This window comes from Podarcis vaucheri, assembly GCF_965113315.1.
Source record: "Podarcis vaucheri genome assembly, chromosome: 2".
Lineage (NCBI taxonomy): Eukaryota > Metazoa > Chordata > Lepidosauria > Squamata > Lacertidae > Podarcis > Podarcis vaucheri.
Window position 1 is genome coordinate 79329889 of NC_138760.1, and position 16421 is coordinate 79346309.

The window sequence follows — 16421 nt, forward strand, 5'->3', positions numbered from 1 at the left end:
ACATTCTATCATAAGTTACAATATAATTTTGTTTCCAGAATTCTGGAGTAAGGTTATGGAGGGGCTCTGTTTTCATACACTAGTAGCTCAATATAACAGCATTTTCCACTATGCATTTAAGACATACTAAAAGATATTGCACATATCTGAATACACCTATACATCGCTTTTGGTGACTTGCTGCTGCCACCTGACAATACAGATGAGCTACTTGCCGGGATGGGCACCAACTAACAATAAGTCTTCACATGCGTAGCAAAAATACACATCTAGAGAATTAAAAAATCTCTATATGACGCTACTCTTTAAGATCATCTCTAGGCACTGACTACAACATCAGTCAAATTGACAGCTGGCTAAATAAACCCAACTCTTGGAACAGTCCTTGAACAGAGGGAACATAATTGACAATAGTCCCTCTAAATTTTCTGGAAGTGCCAGATAATAGTAGGTAGTAACCCAGCATGTACCTTCAAATGTCAGTGAACAGAAAACGAGACAAGGATCTGTAGCACTAATTTTCTGCTTGTATTCAGCAGCTGTCAATGTTCTTCCCAGCTAGGAAGCTTTGCAGTGGCTCAATAATCTATTCAAAAGGGAGTTGGCCTTTGAATTCAATAGGACTAACTTCTGAAATGACACAAACAGGATTGTGCTGTGTGATGTGAACTAGGCTTTTACTTCCCTTACTCATCTCATCTAGTGAAATGTAACCAGATGCTAACATTACTATAAAACCATTCGAGTCCAAAGGGTTAAGGTGGTAGAGGGATGCTGATACCCATCGTTTCAGCCTCTCTGGCAGGTGCAGACTGCCTTTCATCCCTCCTCATCAGATTTATCATCTGGTGAGCGAGGGGCAATGTTTGATCTGTGTATATGCATCTACATGTCTGTGTATGTGATGGATGTGGGGGAGAGAGCGTGCACACTGGATATGACCCCTCTGCCAGTGTGCAGTACCCAAAGGCACTACATACCTTTGGCTGAAAAGGATTAGATTATTCCTCTTCCGGGACAGTCATCAAAAGGAATAAGCTGCTACAACTCACAAGGAAAAAAAGGAAAATCAGAATGGGTGGGGTGTTTAGGGGGATTACTATTGAACCTGTATCCATGGTAAAGCACAGACAGTATAACTAGTGTTCTTCTTGAAAGTATTGTTAAAAGCTACTATTTCTCAACTCTGTTACCTCTGTAACATCATTTTTGTTGAGGTTCCTCAAGCTGGCAAGGGCAGCATCCAGGGCAGGCAAGGCTTCTGCCAGGTCCTTCTGTGCGTCATCAGCAATAGCTTGAGCGGTCTGAGCTTTGACTTTGGCTTTCATTTCCTCTGCCTGCACAGCATTCCGTGTTTCCTCTGCTACAGCTGTGTCTACCTGCAGCAGCACAAAGGTATTTGGAATCATGAATGCTTTCAGGACTGGCTAGATTAGAAGCACCTTTTCTGCATCAGTCAGAGACCCAGTCTGCCTGCCGTGGTAAACCATAGTTAACGGCTAGCCCTAAATACATGGCTCTCATTAGCACACGGGGGAGGGGGGAACAAACCACAACAGTTGTTTTAGGATTACATCTGGATACAGGATTGTGGCTTGTTGCACTCCCCACCCCACCCCCGAAAAAAAAGCCCCAAGCCCACTTTAAGCCAAAGGAAAACTTTGACAAGAGATCAGTGTTTGTTTGGAGTGAAGCAAACCATGAGCACTAATTCAGATGAAACTTTAAGTCAGGGGTTTGTCTGTTTTCCTCCTGCTCACTTGCAGGAAGGAAAAAAGCAAGCAAGATTAGTGTATTCACAGTAAACTATTACTTATGGTTTACCATGATGTGTTAATAAGTTCCTTGTTTGCCAAAGCATAAAAACATTATAGCACAACAACCACCACCACCACCACCACCACCACCACCACCACCACCACCACCCAAGGGGCATGCTTTTCTCAAAAGAGCCAGAAGCAGATATGGCTGACCAGCACTCTGAACAGGAAGGAACACTGCTGATACAGAATGATAGTCTGCAATGATTGGTTACCTGTCTCACTTGGGAAGTAGTATTGCATGGCTAAAGATAAAGAGGCTGTCGTTCTTATGAACATGATTGTCTGAAATAAGCATCGCACCTCACATAGCAAGGTTAAATATTTGGAGTTTAGCATAAAGGCCAGGTCATGCCATTTTGGAGCCAAAAGAACAAACCCAAATGGCACCCCCTTTTGCAGTAAAGAACAAAAGTGTTCTGTCCTTGTGGCAAATGTGTTGCCCCATTATTTTAATTGTAGGACTTGTATTGTGTGAAAACAAGGCAGAGGTGCAACATTGGCCTCCCTTTCTCCAACTTAAAGCTAACAAGGCAAAGTATCACCACAAAGCCCTTCTTGTTTTACCAGGGCACCATCAGCCTCTTTTGCAACAGTGTCTGAAGGTCCGCTGCATACCTGTATCTGTTCCATGGTTACCAGTGTGTCTTGGGCAGCCTCAGCCAGCAGGGGGCGTGCTAATTCTAGCTCTTCCTGCATTTTTGCTACATCTTCTGCTGTTCGCAAAAGCTAGAAATGGAGGGGAAAGTCATTCTCATATTGAACATGTCTAGCGAAGAGGAAAATAATCTGTTGCTACAACGCTGAAAACAGTACAGATAGTAAAGGAAAAACCTCAGAAGTAGCTTCAAGCTGCTTGAAAAGAGAACCTGTTGTTTATTCTGGGCTCCACTGGAAAGTCTCTTCTATTAATCAAATTCTAAAGCACAATCCAGTCCAAGCCACAGTTAATTCAGTGTCAGAGTTCCACGCAGGTGCTCAATTCCACCACCAAAATCAATGGTTTTAAAACTGCTTAACTTTTACTTGGCCCAGCCATGTTTTCAAACATTATTTTAGCATTGCTTTTTCTTTGTTGTTATTCCATGCTGCCACTTTTCTACATGAAAACTGGCAGCATTTCCCTACGAGTAGCACTATATGCCCGAAGCTTGTTTCAGGTTGTGAGTTTTGTTTTTTTTAAAATATAAAGTATAATGTGCTACTAAAAGTCTCAGTTTCACATAAGACCAGGGTGAACTGCACTCAGTAAAGGAAAAGAGAGCACCAATATATGTGGCTTTATCTTCATTCCTTCTCTCTCTCTTTTATAGCCTGACACATTTACACAGTGAAGAAAAGAGTGTACGCCAACCTTCCCAAGTTGGTGCCCTTCAACTCTCAGCATCCCTGACCATTGGCCATGCTGGCAGAAGCTGATGGGAGTTGAGGGTTCAGCAACATCTAGAGGGCACCACTTTGGGTAAGGCAAGTCTTTGCTCACACCCAAATACAGATACATTGACTTTCACTAATGATATTTGGGTGTAATGATTCGAGGTAATTAACACCAGTGACATAGCATTTACCTTAAATAAATAAATATAATTAGGCAAATCAGTTTTCAGTCGGCAAGAAAAACATATCTGTCTGTAGGCTTTTTGGAAGATGCATGTTAATTGATCTGATTGCTGCCTTAAAATACGAAGGTTGCATGCTGAATTTTATTCTGAGTGTTTTTCAGATATTTTATTCTGCTGGATTTCATTCTGGGTGTTTTTCAGATTTATATTTTTACATGTTAAATCATTCTTTAGTCTTATTTTGGTAGTGTTTAATGTGATGCATCCTGTTATTCCAGTTATAGCCATACAGGCACCCTCTGTGTTGAGCATCTAGAGCCTTCCATGTTGACCTCTCACTCTTCAGCAGCTGCCAGCTGGGGCAGCTTCGGGTTCTCTCTCTAGGCTTCCGTCTGAATTCCCTCACTGAACTTACTGAAGACTGATCTTCCTACAGTTCTGAGCCTGGTGTAATATTCCCTTCAGCCAATCAACATGTTTCTGTGGGAATTCCAAACCCTTATGGACCAACAGGTTTGAAAGGAATGTCCACTAAATGACTTATCATAAACTAACCACTTTGGATGTTATTGCCCTGTACATAAAAGCTGGAACCTTGCATGTATATAACACTGTCTTCTTAGCACAAATTAGTAACTCTGACAGTTTGAACAGCTATTTGGTAGATGACCATCAAGACTTGAAGACTATGCATCTCAGAGATGGGGAGCCCGTGGCCCTCCAGATGTTACAGAACGACAACTCCCATTATCCCAGACCACATTTTACCTAATATTGATAGTTTCTCTACAGGAGGCTTCCAAACACTGACTTTCACAAGCAATGACAATGCTTTTGCAAGCAATCAGCACAGTGACACACTATACATCAGGCCCAAGCTGATATTCCAAACTTATTAGTGTGTGGTGGTGGAGGGAACCTTTTATGATGTGTTTTGCTGAAAAGGAGAAATTGGTCTATTGCTCTAAGTGCAGTCTTCAACATATGTGATAAAACCCCAAGACTGAAGCAACTCACTTTGTCCAATCCACTCTTCATCCTGGTTTTGGCAACTTTGAGCTCCTGCTTTTTTGCACCTATCAAGGTGGTGAAGATGCCGAGCAGCTCCAGGTAGCTTTTGGGAGTGACATAATTATGCCTTGCCAATTCTGCCAGATACACCTTGCACTTAAGTGCTACGCTCTGATGGATTTCTACACACATCTCAATCTATAAGGGGGAGGAAACAGACGTTGGAAGAGGTTTCTCAACAGAAGGAAGGCAGAGAATGACTATGAAATGTGCTACATGCAAGAGGCACAAAATATGTAATGCAAACATTTATGATATGAGTATTTCCTTGAAACACAGGGACCAATTGGAGAAGTGACAACTATTCCAAACACTAGCAGGGACTCATACAATATGAATTCTAACAATGAAACATTCAATTATTAGATAGCTGCTCTCTTTTTCTCCTTGCACATATGTAAAATCTGAGGTTGTGAGGAAGTTTAAGAGAGGTCACTTACCATTCCCTGTATAATTTCAGGGGTGGCATCAGTATCTGGGATCTCATTGAAAAAGGAAGCAGCAACAGACTCCAGGGCTTCTGCAGGCCACTCATTAAACCAGTCAATGGTACAGCAGTTCACCAGAGATGGGAACTGTCTGAGCCGTGCTCGGAATACCTCTCCAATAGGACTGGAGAATGAGGAAGCAGTAAAGAATGAGAAAAACCTTATTAGAATAGGCTTCAACTAAGTCAAATATCTCTAGTTTGGATGTACTGCGGGGAATTCTTTTAACAGCAAAGGCCATGCTAGGCACATTCAGAAAACCACAATTAAAATTTATACTAACATATTACACAAACCACTGGGGATGGAGAATTCCCACCTCACCAGCAAAGCCTTTATACTCATTGATGTTTCCACAAGGCAATCATCCCAAATGTTGACATTCAAATTAGGTGCCCTACAGATCTCTTCTACATGTGTATTGAAACTAAAGGCTGCCACTATGGTATGTGCCGTTATTCCTGAAGGAATAGGCACTACGCTTTGTAAGTGAACACTTTGATCCATCTAAGAATTGTGGGCAACACAACTTCATGGCTCCTATGGATACAGCGTTCAAAATGCAGTGATATTTATTTTGAAGATTTATAGCACAGCTATAAGACTATTAGCTGAAATATAATAGAAAAAGTCACATCAAACCTCAAGGGCAAGGAAAATAGGAGTGAAGAAAAAACAACAACAATATCTGAAGGATCACAGGCTCCCCATTCCTGCTATATTGCAGCCCCCTGTAGCATGGATCACCACTGATAGTAAGGAAAGCTCTTGGGAGCTTGGAGAGACCCCCTTCGCCATTTAGCCCAATGGACTAGGCAGGCTCATACCTCATGCACAGGACTGTGTGGATATTGCTGCGTACTCTCCCTGTGTACGCAGCCATCAGGTTGGCCTTGGTGGGCTGAAGCCCCTGGTCCTGCACTAAAGGCTTCATAGTGGTCATGATCTGGTCCTGTTCATCCAGGGCATACAGGTTGGGTATATCTCCTGAATTCAGCAGGTTGTTGATATCCTCAAGAAAGGACTCACTTTTAATCTAAAGAAAAAAAATTAAAAGGCTTCTATCGGCAGTAATAATGTCGCGCCTTTCATTTTAACCTCATCTACTTACCCACTAAAGATCTCATCTTTGTTACTTAGATTTTCCTATTGAAAATCACTGAAATGTAAGTCACAGTGAGAACACTGGTTGTGTAAATAATGAGAAATAGCCTAACTGATGGGATGAGATCGGCATCAGAGAGAGAATAGTGCAGAACCCCTACTTTGTTAACGTGAAGTAGTAATTCAGAAATTAGACTAACATTTGAGTCCCATCTTTTGGATCCAATCCTAAACTCTGATCACTTTTCTAGGCATTTCATTCTTAAGACAATAAATATGCACTTCCTATCTATTACTTGCAATCCACTTACCATCCATCAACCCTAAACATCTGTTTTAGAGACATTACATCTCTCCAATACTAGTTGGGCTGTATTTTGTACCTGGGAAAATGCAAATTCCCCTCCAATGGTACACTTATTGCTACTAGAAGGCATTGACACCTATTAGATATTGCTTGTAATGAGAATTTTCTCCCTTTCCTCCACCCAATACTTATGCCGTTCTATGCATTCTAATGTGTTATTTCGCTCATTATTAGCAATGTTTTCAATGTTTTAAATGCTGAGTGCATGACCCAGTGCATGAAACTGATATTCCTTCCCTTATGCACAGTGCCACACCATTGTGTAAGCCACCTGCTATTATTATTATTATTATTATTATTATTATTATTATTATTATTATTAGAGCGCCTGTATGATATAGTTGACTGGAGTACACAACTACCTAGAAGTATGGTTGTTGTCCTTCAACAAGTTGTGTAAATGGGATTATTCCACAAGATTGTACTGCAACATATCTAACCACAGATCATCTGGATAAGCCACAGAGGCACTATGCAATTTTTGGTTTGCAGGGTACTCAAATATCAGTGTAATTTATATTTGTGATTCTTACCTGTTGGCACCCATGTGTGTAAAATTTGGCCAACATGTTTAGTAATCTAACTCCTTAACAGTTAAGAGTTCTTAGTACCACCAAGAGAAATGTCATTCAGGTATCAGGTACAGCACAGTTTTTCTCAAAACATAGAAGTTCAGTTTTTCAAGAAAACTTGCTAAGTTAAGACTAGTTGGGAAAATAAAACAAGAGATGTGAGTGACAAAATTGGTACAAATCTGAGCAACATTCATTAGCTATCCAGCGCAAGAAGAAATTTCATTCCTAAGAGCTTCAATTACCTGCGTATCTGTAAACAGAAAGGTAATGGATAAGTTTTGCAGACCAGCCTTCAGCATGATCTTTTTGAGGTCTTCTCTCCAGTCAGATATCCCATAGTTCTTGGAAAGTTCTATTTGAAAACATTCATAATCAGCTCTAAAAAGAAAATGATTATAATCAGGGCATGGGCTACAATATGCTAATACATATACAAGGGAGAAAGGCACAGAAAGAACTGTTGGTTGCTAACTGAGTGGTAGTTCTGTATCACTGGCAGAAGGTAATCTGTGAGAGTTACGGGGCCACCTTGTGGTCAAAGGCAGGAAAAAGAATTTGAGGGAAATAGGCAGCTTGCAGAATCCAGTTTGCATCCTTGCCATACTCAAACAGGTCAGTTGACCAAGACACAAAAACACAAAGAGAGAAAACAAACATCTACTTCTCTAACAATTGTTGTAACCTACCCTGGAGCTTTAGGGTGAAGGGCAACTAACAAATTAAAACAACAACGACAGTGACCCTAAGAGACTAAGAATCTAACAATTTTTACAACAGAACTAGAAAAAACTACTTAACCAAAGCAGCTGAGAAACTAGGGTGAGTCTGATGACCTTCAACCAGTGAAACCATTCCTACCATTCGGGTAGAACATAACAGCTTTTTCTCATGTTGATGGAGAAGGTAATTAGTGAGGGGCATACCGAAGCTTCTCTAAGCATTTATATTTTAATTTTTGTAAGCTGAGACCCAGATATGAAAAGCAGGGTATAACTCTTAATAAATAATAATATTCTTCTTCTTTGGCAATCACTTGTAGTTGAGTAAGAATAAGAATATAGGGCCTATGTGGCGGAAGTCTAATGCATATTGGCAGAATCTGAGCAATTCCCTTCCCATTTTGAGAGGCAATGGTTACACAGATTAGGCCTGTGTCCATTAGGCTCTATGTGCATAGGCCCAAAGACCATATTCCAATGTTATAAAGTGGATGCGAGGTGGACCTGGAGGCATTCGCGTACATTGGGTGGGAAGGCAAGGAAAATCCCAGTTTCTTCACTATGGTCACTTTCTGTACAGCTGGAAAATGATGTGAACAGTGTCAAGCTTTCTTCACATGATGTGAGCAAACTGAACTCAGAAGCAGAAATGAAGAACATGACTCCGAAAAAAAACCCAAACCAAAACTCATTGCTTTCTGATCATTCTGTCACTATCTACTGGCTCAGAAACCTTTAATATCATTCATATCTTACATGTGAGATGCTAATTTGGTGAGAGATTGCCTTCCACTGCCACCAACACCCAAGAGAAGAGCATTGCCCAGTGCCTGCCGCAGAATACGGGTGATTCGGCAAATATGTTGCATAGCGTCCATGAAAAGAACTAGCTTCATCTTGGTAGTATTGATCTGGTTGTATTCCTCCATGTACTCCTCAATCACGTGCATAAGCTATAGTCAAAAAGAGAGGGAGAAGAATAGGAGCAGAAACTAAGCAGGCCTCTCTGAGGAGGCCATCAATGGACCATCCACCTCTATGCCCATCAGATCCTGTCAATAAGGGAAGACAGGGGTGAAAAAAATACCGTCTTAGAAAGCCTACTCAGTGAAAATGAAAATAGATGATCTAGGATGTACACCCCTCAAAAAAGAGGAGCAAGCAGCCTTTCTTTAATTCCCCAACCAAAATCTTTCACAGATAAAGTTAACCATTTAAATAATGTTCACTGTAAATCACAGCCAAGTTCAATAGGATTAGAGCAACACACTTGCAATGATTTCAGAGTATCAATTTGAGTTTAGCTATTGTTTAGCTATTGAGTTTAGCATGGACATGGTTTAGTTATCTAATCCCTCATCCACATTTTATCTATCTGGGCAATGGGTGTGATGAACATCTGCCTACCTAAGAGGCTGGATTAATTATCTATAATTCACTTAGTGATCATGAAAGAAGACATACTGTTATTATTATCCTTGACTACATGGCAGTGAATGCAAAGTACACTGCTCCTTATTAAAATCGTTATATTTTTACCCTTTGCTTAATTAACATTTTCTCAGTATGCACAATATCCTTCCAGTTGGGAGTTCTACAGGAAGGATAATTACCTGCAAAGGTCACCTGTACAGATTTTAATGGCATCCGCTGCAGTACTATGAACATTAAACTTGTTCCTCTTCCTAGTTTATTGCATTTTCCAAGCCTAAGTACTGTGCTAAAGTCATCTGCATAGCAGATTCCCAACTGTTCTTTATTACTTGCCTGAACACAGGGGGCAGTCAGAGGAAACAGCATTATCTAGGTCTGTTCTATCCTCTTCCATCCATGTTCATCTATCATTCTCAGCATGCTTCTAGTGCTCAGTCTATCCTTGTACAACCTTGTTGTTGTTTCTTTCCTCTGAAAATCATAATCACTTCTAGTATAGGCTTGCCATGCATAAAGTATATTCTAGAAACTCAACTCTGGACACCCAATGCTTTTATTAACTGCACCCATATTATATGTTGTGCACAAAGGAATGAAAGATGGAAGAAGTACAAAAATGGAGAAGCATCTTATGAATCCTACCTTCTCTCTTTCGGCAATTAATTCATAAAGCTTCACATCAGAACCTGGGTTCATGAAATCCCCATAGAGAAGGGGCTCATAAGGAACAACTTCCTTAAAGGTGGTATCCCATTCAGACATCACGCTCTTCATCAAGTCATCAAACCAAGTTCGGTCCTCCTCATTAACCAGACGGTCACGAAACACACGGCAACTCTCATGATACCACAGCCTCAGCAGGTCCTCTTTATTCTGGCAAATAATTCCAGTGACAACCTTAAACAACCTTTCGTTATTACTCACACAACCCCAAAGAATGTTATTTCTTGTTCCATGTTGATTCTTCCCCCTAAGACACTGACCTTACGGTGTGAAAAACAACCCTTTCCCAACCAGATTTATAAGAAAATGTTTCTAAACTACCAGAGCAAATCTAAACCCCAGATCTGCTGATTGGAGGGGTTTAGAGGACAATGGGTCTCTCCCCATAACACAGACCAGTTTTGCTATCAGAGGATATGCCGCCATGGAGACCCCTCCTACGTCTTCAAAAAGCTCTGTGGGTTTAGCTCTGCTGCTGGTAGAGTTTCTGCTACAATTAGTCAGTGTTGGGCTTTGAAATGGAGAGTTCTGGTGCACAGAAGGGGTGGCCTTGGATCTGCGAGATCACAGCCCCCTCTGTTCTTCAGAGAGGCCCAAGAATTGGGTCCCTCTCCTATGCCAGTCTAGACCTGGTATAACTAATTCTCCTTCCACTGGAATCAAGGAGTGGATTTGTTTCTTTGTTTTTTTTAAAAATAAAGATCCACTCAAGGAAAGGGGGAAAAAGGAAAGTCTGCCACACATCTCCACCCACACCCCACTTAGGATTGCACTGTAAGAATGGCTGGCCAAAACTTGAGGAAATTGGGAGCTGGAGTTCTGCGGATAAATCCATGCACTCAGATTTTATTGCTAGATATATGAGGGACTCATGGACACCCAAGCTCGATTGTACTGGGTTTGTGGTAAAGCTCTACCATGGATACTGCAGAATAAAGTTCTCCTGAGGTAGGGGGACTATGAGTGAATGAAAGAGGTGTGATACACTTGGTGCTGCCAACAAGAGAGAAAAAAGCAACCCCAATATTTTGCCCCCGATCCCCACAATCAGGCCTAGATTGTGCCTTATCGCTTGCACTTAGTGCAGTAGTATGCAATGCACACAACAAAGGGATAACTATTCGGCGTGTAATTTTATCGAGAAATAATATGCAATTTCCAGCAACTTAAATTCCTGTCACAGAGCAGATATTGTGAAGGAAGCACTTACCATAATTTTGGCAGGTTCTGCCATGAGCATGCCCTGGAAAACCTTGGAGAGATCCCTCAAATTAAACGTATAGTGAGATTTTGCTGGAGTAGGCAACAGTTGGGATGTGATAGTGGAATACACTCGTATAGTTGCATCAACAAGGGGTTCACTTAAGTCCTGCACCTGTGGGCATCCAGCTAAAAAACCCAAAAGATGGTCAGCATCGCAGTGGGGGCTTTTCAGGAAAGGAAGAACCATCAGTGATCACATAGAAATAGGGCAGGCTAGCTTGAGACATAGTGAGATCACCGTAGCTGAAATAGATTTACCAATGACTTTATCTCACAGAAGATGTTCCCCATCCTCACAATCTATATTACTGCCTAATGTGCAGTTGTAGTACAACCACACAACTTATTAATTAAGACTTTTTATACTGCCTCCCACATCAGTCTCAAGGTGGCATACTAAAATTAAATTATAGTACAATTAAAATGCAGCTAGTAACTTAAGCAGGTAAAGGTAAAGGGATCCCTGACCATTTGGTCCAGTTGTGACCGACTCTGGGGTTGCAGCGCTCATCTCGCTTTATTGGCCGAGGGAGCCGGCATACAGCTTCCGGGTCATGTGGCCAGCATGACTAAGCCGCTTCTGGAGAACCAGAGGAGCGTACGGAAACACTGTTTGCCTTCCCGCCGGAGTGGAACCTATTTATCTACTTGCACTTTGACGTGCTTTCAAACTGCTAGGTTGGCGGGAGCAGGGACCGAGCAACGGGAGCTCACCCTGTCGCGGGGATTCGAACCGCCGACCTTCTGATCGGCAAGTCCTAGGCTCTGTGGTTTAACCCACAGCGCCACCCACGTCCCTAACTTAAGCAGAGATAAACAGAATTCTAACAATGGCTTGTATAACATGGTTCATACAACATGGTAAACCAAACTCTGGCAGGTCCCCGGAAAGCAGCTCATAGCCACTTTTCTCCTCCCCAGCCCTTTTTTGCTCCCGTGCTGTGCTGAGTGAAGCAAATGTTTGGCTTAGTGTGCCATCTGAACTGGAACTCATGGTTAAGTTCTTTCCTCACTAAACATGAGGTTTGTTCTTGGAATGGTTGCAGTTGCAGTTTGCATACGAGCCAGACCTGGTCAAAGGCACTGCAGCCACCCAGGCTTCCAGTGACTGAGACATTTCCTGGAGTACCAGCAGACTGCGCACCTGCTCCTTTGTGGGGAATGGGACCCCACACAGGACAAGCATACTATCCAATTCCTGAATCTGGGAACCACCGACCCACAGGACTTCGCTCTTGTCAAGATTCAATTTCAGCTTAACCCCAGATTTGTTCTTGCACTATTAAGAATTCTGCATACATTATCCCCATATCAAAAACTCAAGTTTTCCAACTAGAGAAACTGGCACCTGCTGAGTGAGAATTGTTAAAACCAGATTAGGAAAAATACAGAAGGGTCTGTGTCTATTATTATCTTACTTTGAGGTTATGTGTGGCTGCCTTTTCTCCATAATGTGGCTGCCAGGGAGCTATTTTGTGAGATATATGCATGTATAATCAGTTGGGAGGCTGTAGCACAAACACATGGGTGCTGTCCACAAGTCACATGCTTCCTGCAGGGAACTCTGGTCCAACACTGGTGTACAGACAGGACATGTGCCTGCAGCATAAAGTATGGAGCTCCCTTAGGTAAGTCAAAAATTGGCATACTTAAGTTTATTCATGTTATTGTGTTTGAAGAAATGGTCATCCATCTGCTGAAGCAAAGACCACTCTCCTGATGCTTTTGGTCCAAAATCTTCTATCATCACCATCAAGCAAATGACTTATTTCCCCAAGCCTTACATAGACAATTGATTAACTAGTGCTCAGGTTACTTACGAACTGGCTCTCTGTAACATACTTCTCCTAGACGTCCAGCTAAAATAATCAAGAGAGAAAAATGGTGTCACATCCCACTATCAAACATTTCTCAGTCACATGGCATATGAGAGCTCTATAAAAAGGGGGGGAAATGTATTTCACAACTCACCCATCCAACTGTCTAGAATGGTGGAAAATATTTTCTTCTTGCTGCTATCCTCCAGTTCAGTGAAAGATAGATAGTTGAAATGGCGGGTGAGGCGTGGGCTGATTGCATTTCTTCCTCCACCCGGCGGTCCCATGGCACCAACAAAGTTAATATCTACTAATTTCTTAAAGGTACCTGACAAAACATTCCACAGAAAAATGAGAGAAGGTATGAATGCCAAGACTCCAGTGGGGGGAAAGCTGTAAGTGCACCAGAGGCAGGTTACTTGAGAACTAGCCTGGCTGGCCTGGAAGAGAAAGTATTTGTGTAAAGAATAATTAGGTAAATTAAGTAAAGAAAGTATGTCATACCAATTTGTTTCCTATCGTACCAGCCATTATGATCCATCCATTGCCGAAGAAGCTCAATAGGTGGCTGGGCACCATAGGTCTCTAGCGCGGGCATGTTCAGGTCATCAATGAAAAATATGAAGTATCTGCCAAGCGGAGGGCCAAAAACTCCCTTGCGCCTATACAGAACCAGACAAGAATAAAAACTACATCACAGTGGAACACATGATGAAAATACTGCAGTCAAGGTACAATTTGGAAAAAGGCTGCTGAAGAGACTATACATTTAACATGATGAGCCTGTCGATTAGTTGGTGAATCCATGTATAATCCGTTAATGCTGACAGGAAAAGTATTAATCTCTCAAGTGTAGAATATGCTCCTCAGTGCTGATCTTGACTCTTGCATATCAAGATCAGCAAACAGGGACCTCTTGGTAGTTCCATCACCCTCAGATGTTTGTGGCGCTGGAGCCCAGGAAAGGGGGCATTGTTTATGGCAGCCCTAATTCCCTCCTGGCACCTACATTATTGATGCTTGCAATATATAATTTTAGGATTCACCCTATTCCTAGAACTGTAATTTTTTTAAAACTGTTGTTAATATTGGATTTTTTAATTACTGTAACCTGCCCAGGAACCTTATGGTGAAGGGTGGGCAAGACATTGTAACAGCAACAGCAATCATAGCAAAAAGAAACTGTATGTATGTTGCTGTATGTATACCATGTATACACATACCTCCCCACTATGATTCAGTTGGTTAGAGCATAGTGCTGACAACACCAAGGCCACAGGTTCAATCCCTGTTTTGGACAGCTGCATATACCTGCATAGATGATCCTCAGGGTCCCTTCCAACTCTACAATTCTATGAATTATTTCCATGAATACTACCTCCGCTATGAGAAGCAATGTGCATCTGAATGCCAGTTTCTAGGTACCACAGGTTTGGAGAGTGCTGTTGCACCCAGCTCCTACTTGAAGGCTTCCCATAGGCATATGGTTGGCCACCTTGATAAGAGGATGATGGACTAGATTGGCCTTTGCTCTGAGCCAGTGGGGCTTCTCATCTTGTGCTCTTATGAACTTCTGCTAAAGGTCACTAGATAATCAATGCTGAATAACATAAGTAAAACACAGTATGGCCACAAATCTAAATAGATATGAATAAAACCTCCAAATTCAAGGGGCGACTCAGTGTGCAACCCAGTGTTTTCCATTCAGGGTATGTGATTGTTTACTAATGGTAATATCAAAATATCCAGTGACTCAGAAATAAGTAGGAATCCCCAAGCCCAGAGCATTCAACCAGTGTTTATCCAATGCCTGTTTGCCCACTGAACTGACCCTACGGGAGTGTTGATCAGCCAGATGTTTCTGCTATTGCTCCCAGGATGGGGAAATAGCTATACTTCGATTTTAAATCATTTACATTTTAATGCTTAAATTTCTTTAGCAAATTTGGACAGGATTGCTAATAAATGCTAAAATAGCAAATAAAATAAATATGAACAAAGTGGTATATCAGCAGCAGAAATATTGCAACAAAGAATTTTGCCTTTTATCCAGTTTGCTGTCAATGAGATCTTGAGTTTGGTTGGCTGAGGTTCGAGCAGAGAACATAAGAAAATGGCTGATAAATTCTAGTGGCAGGTTCTTCAGAAGCTCATCTGCTATTGTGAGGGTCTTTCCAGTTCCTGTGGGTCCAATACAAAGAATCTACAATTTGGAAGAGAGAAAAACTGTCACTATTGGGGGATGTGTGCAGACTGTAATACACCTTCACAGACTCATTTGCCAATTAGTAGTGTTTTTGACAGTCCATTGTGACTCTATAGTGCTTTTAAAACTGTGTCTTTGAGATTCCTTTGTTTATTGCTGCAGTAGAACCATACTCATAAATTGCTGGGGGTTTCACTGAATGACTTAACAGCCTTTTTTTGTTCTGCAAATCGAAGCAGAACAAAATCAAATATACTAACTCATATTTTAATAACATTCTTCTGCATAGTGATCATTGTAAAAAACAGCACTTTGTGGAAACTATGGACCCTAGGCTAAGCTGTTTAGAGGTCTGCATAAACGTTAAGTAGATTATACCAAAGGCATATTATGAAGAGCAGAGGCCCTAGACCAGGACCTTGTTGGCTGTTTAATAATCCAGCCTTAGTCAGAAAAACTAATAATCAAAGTACAGGGCCATGTACAGATATTTTCTTCCACAAACTTTTTATAAGACTGCTTGAATAAAGCTGAATGGCATTTGAGAACCTCTTCTGTAGTACTGTAGATCAAGCTAATAAATGAATGAATGAATGAATGAATGAATGAATGCAAAAGTGGAGGCAAATAAAGTCTACTGAGTAGCCATTTGGGGGGATATTTTGAGCAAAGTACTAATGCTGGCTTGACTGAGCAACAGAATACCTGCCTTTCTACAATGCTTTCTACTTAACTCCACTTGAAATTCAGGAAACTTACTGGTTTGTGGTTTGTGAGCAAGAGCTCCAGCAGAAAAGCCATCTGGACAGTGTTCATGGTGGGAACAATAATGTCACAAAAGCTGGTCTCAGGCACCATAGTAAATGATGAAGAGAAATCCATCCAGTTCTCCCAGCACACCTAAGAGACACAGGTACATTTGAAGGGAAGGACAGATAGAGGCTTAAAACATCCTGTAATTAGTTTCTTAAATACATCCAAGCCAATACAGAAACTGAAAACAGGATTAAGTTTGCAAAGAACCTCAGCAGTAGAATCTTGGGGAAATTTACAGTGATGTTCCAGAGATTCCAGTAAGTCTACTTCCCTTTACCAGTCCAATCTTTACCATGACAAAGTCTCATTGAAACTACACCTGGGATGATCCCCTCCCCCAACCACCATTTTCCTAAATGCCGAAAGAGAGTTAGGAACAGAGGCAGGCGAGGATTTCAATGCTGAGGGGTAGGAGTTGCTTAAAGGTGATTACTCTGGTGGCAATGGCACAAGGAC

At 41.5% G+C, this 16421-nt stretch overlaps 2 protein-coding genes across 2 annotated transcripts in view; one reads left to right on the forward strand and one right to left on the reverse strand.

Annotated features, from left to right (window-relative positions):
• LOC309527492 (HAUS augmin-like complex subunit 3) overlaps positions 1–1000 on the forward strand; it is a gene marked incomplete at its 3' end in the record, with an annotated part of 4122 nt that extends 3122 nt beyond the window's left edge. Inside the window, exon 3 of the mRNA XM_082214320.1 lies at positions 837–1000. Within this exon, the coding sequence (XP_082070446.1) occupies positions 837–1000 (164 nt within the window). The remainder of the gene's footprint in view (positions 1–836) is intronic.
• DNAH1 (dynein axonemal heavy chain 1) overlaps positions 1–16421 on the reverse strand; it is a 115085-nt gene that overhangs the window by 28142 nt on the left and 70522 nt on the right. Inside the window, exons 42-55 of the mRNA XM_082214625.1 lie at positions 15909–16049; positions 14986–15146; positions 13448–13605; positions 13098–13271; positions 12947–12985; positions 11074–11252; positions 9783–10013; positions 8463–8659; positions 7230–7365; positions 5769–5977; positions 4894–5065; positions 4400–4591; positions 2439–2549; positions 1194–1379 (exon numbers count right to left, since the gene is read on the reverse strand). Coding sequence (XP_082070751.1) covers positions 1194–1379; positions 2439–2549; positions 4400–4591; positions 4894–5065; positions 5769–5977; positions 7230–7365; positions 8463–8659; positions 9783–10013; positions 11074–11252; positions 12947–12985; positions 13098–13271; positions 13448–13605; positions 14986–15146; positions 15909–16049 — 2286 coding nt within the window. The remainder of the gene's footprint in view (positions 1–1193; positions 1380–2438; positions 2550–4399; positions 4592–4893; positions 5066–5768; positions 5978–7229; positions 7366–8462; positions 8660–9782; positions 10014–11073; positions 11253–12946; positions 12986–13097; positions 13272–13447; positions 13606–14985; positions 15147–15908; positions 16050–16421) is intronic.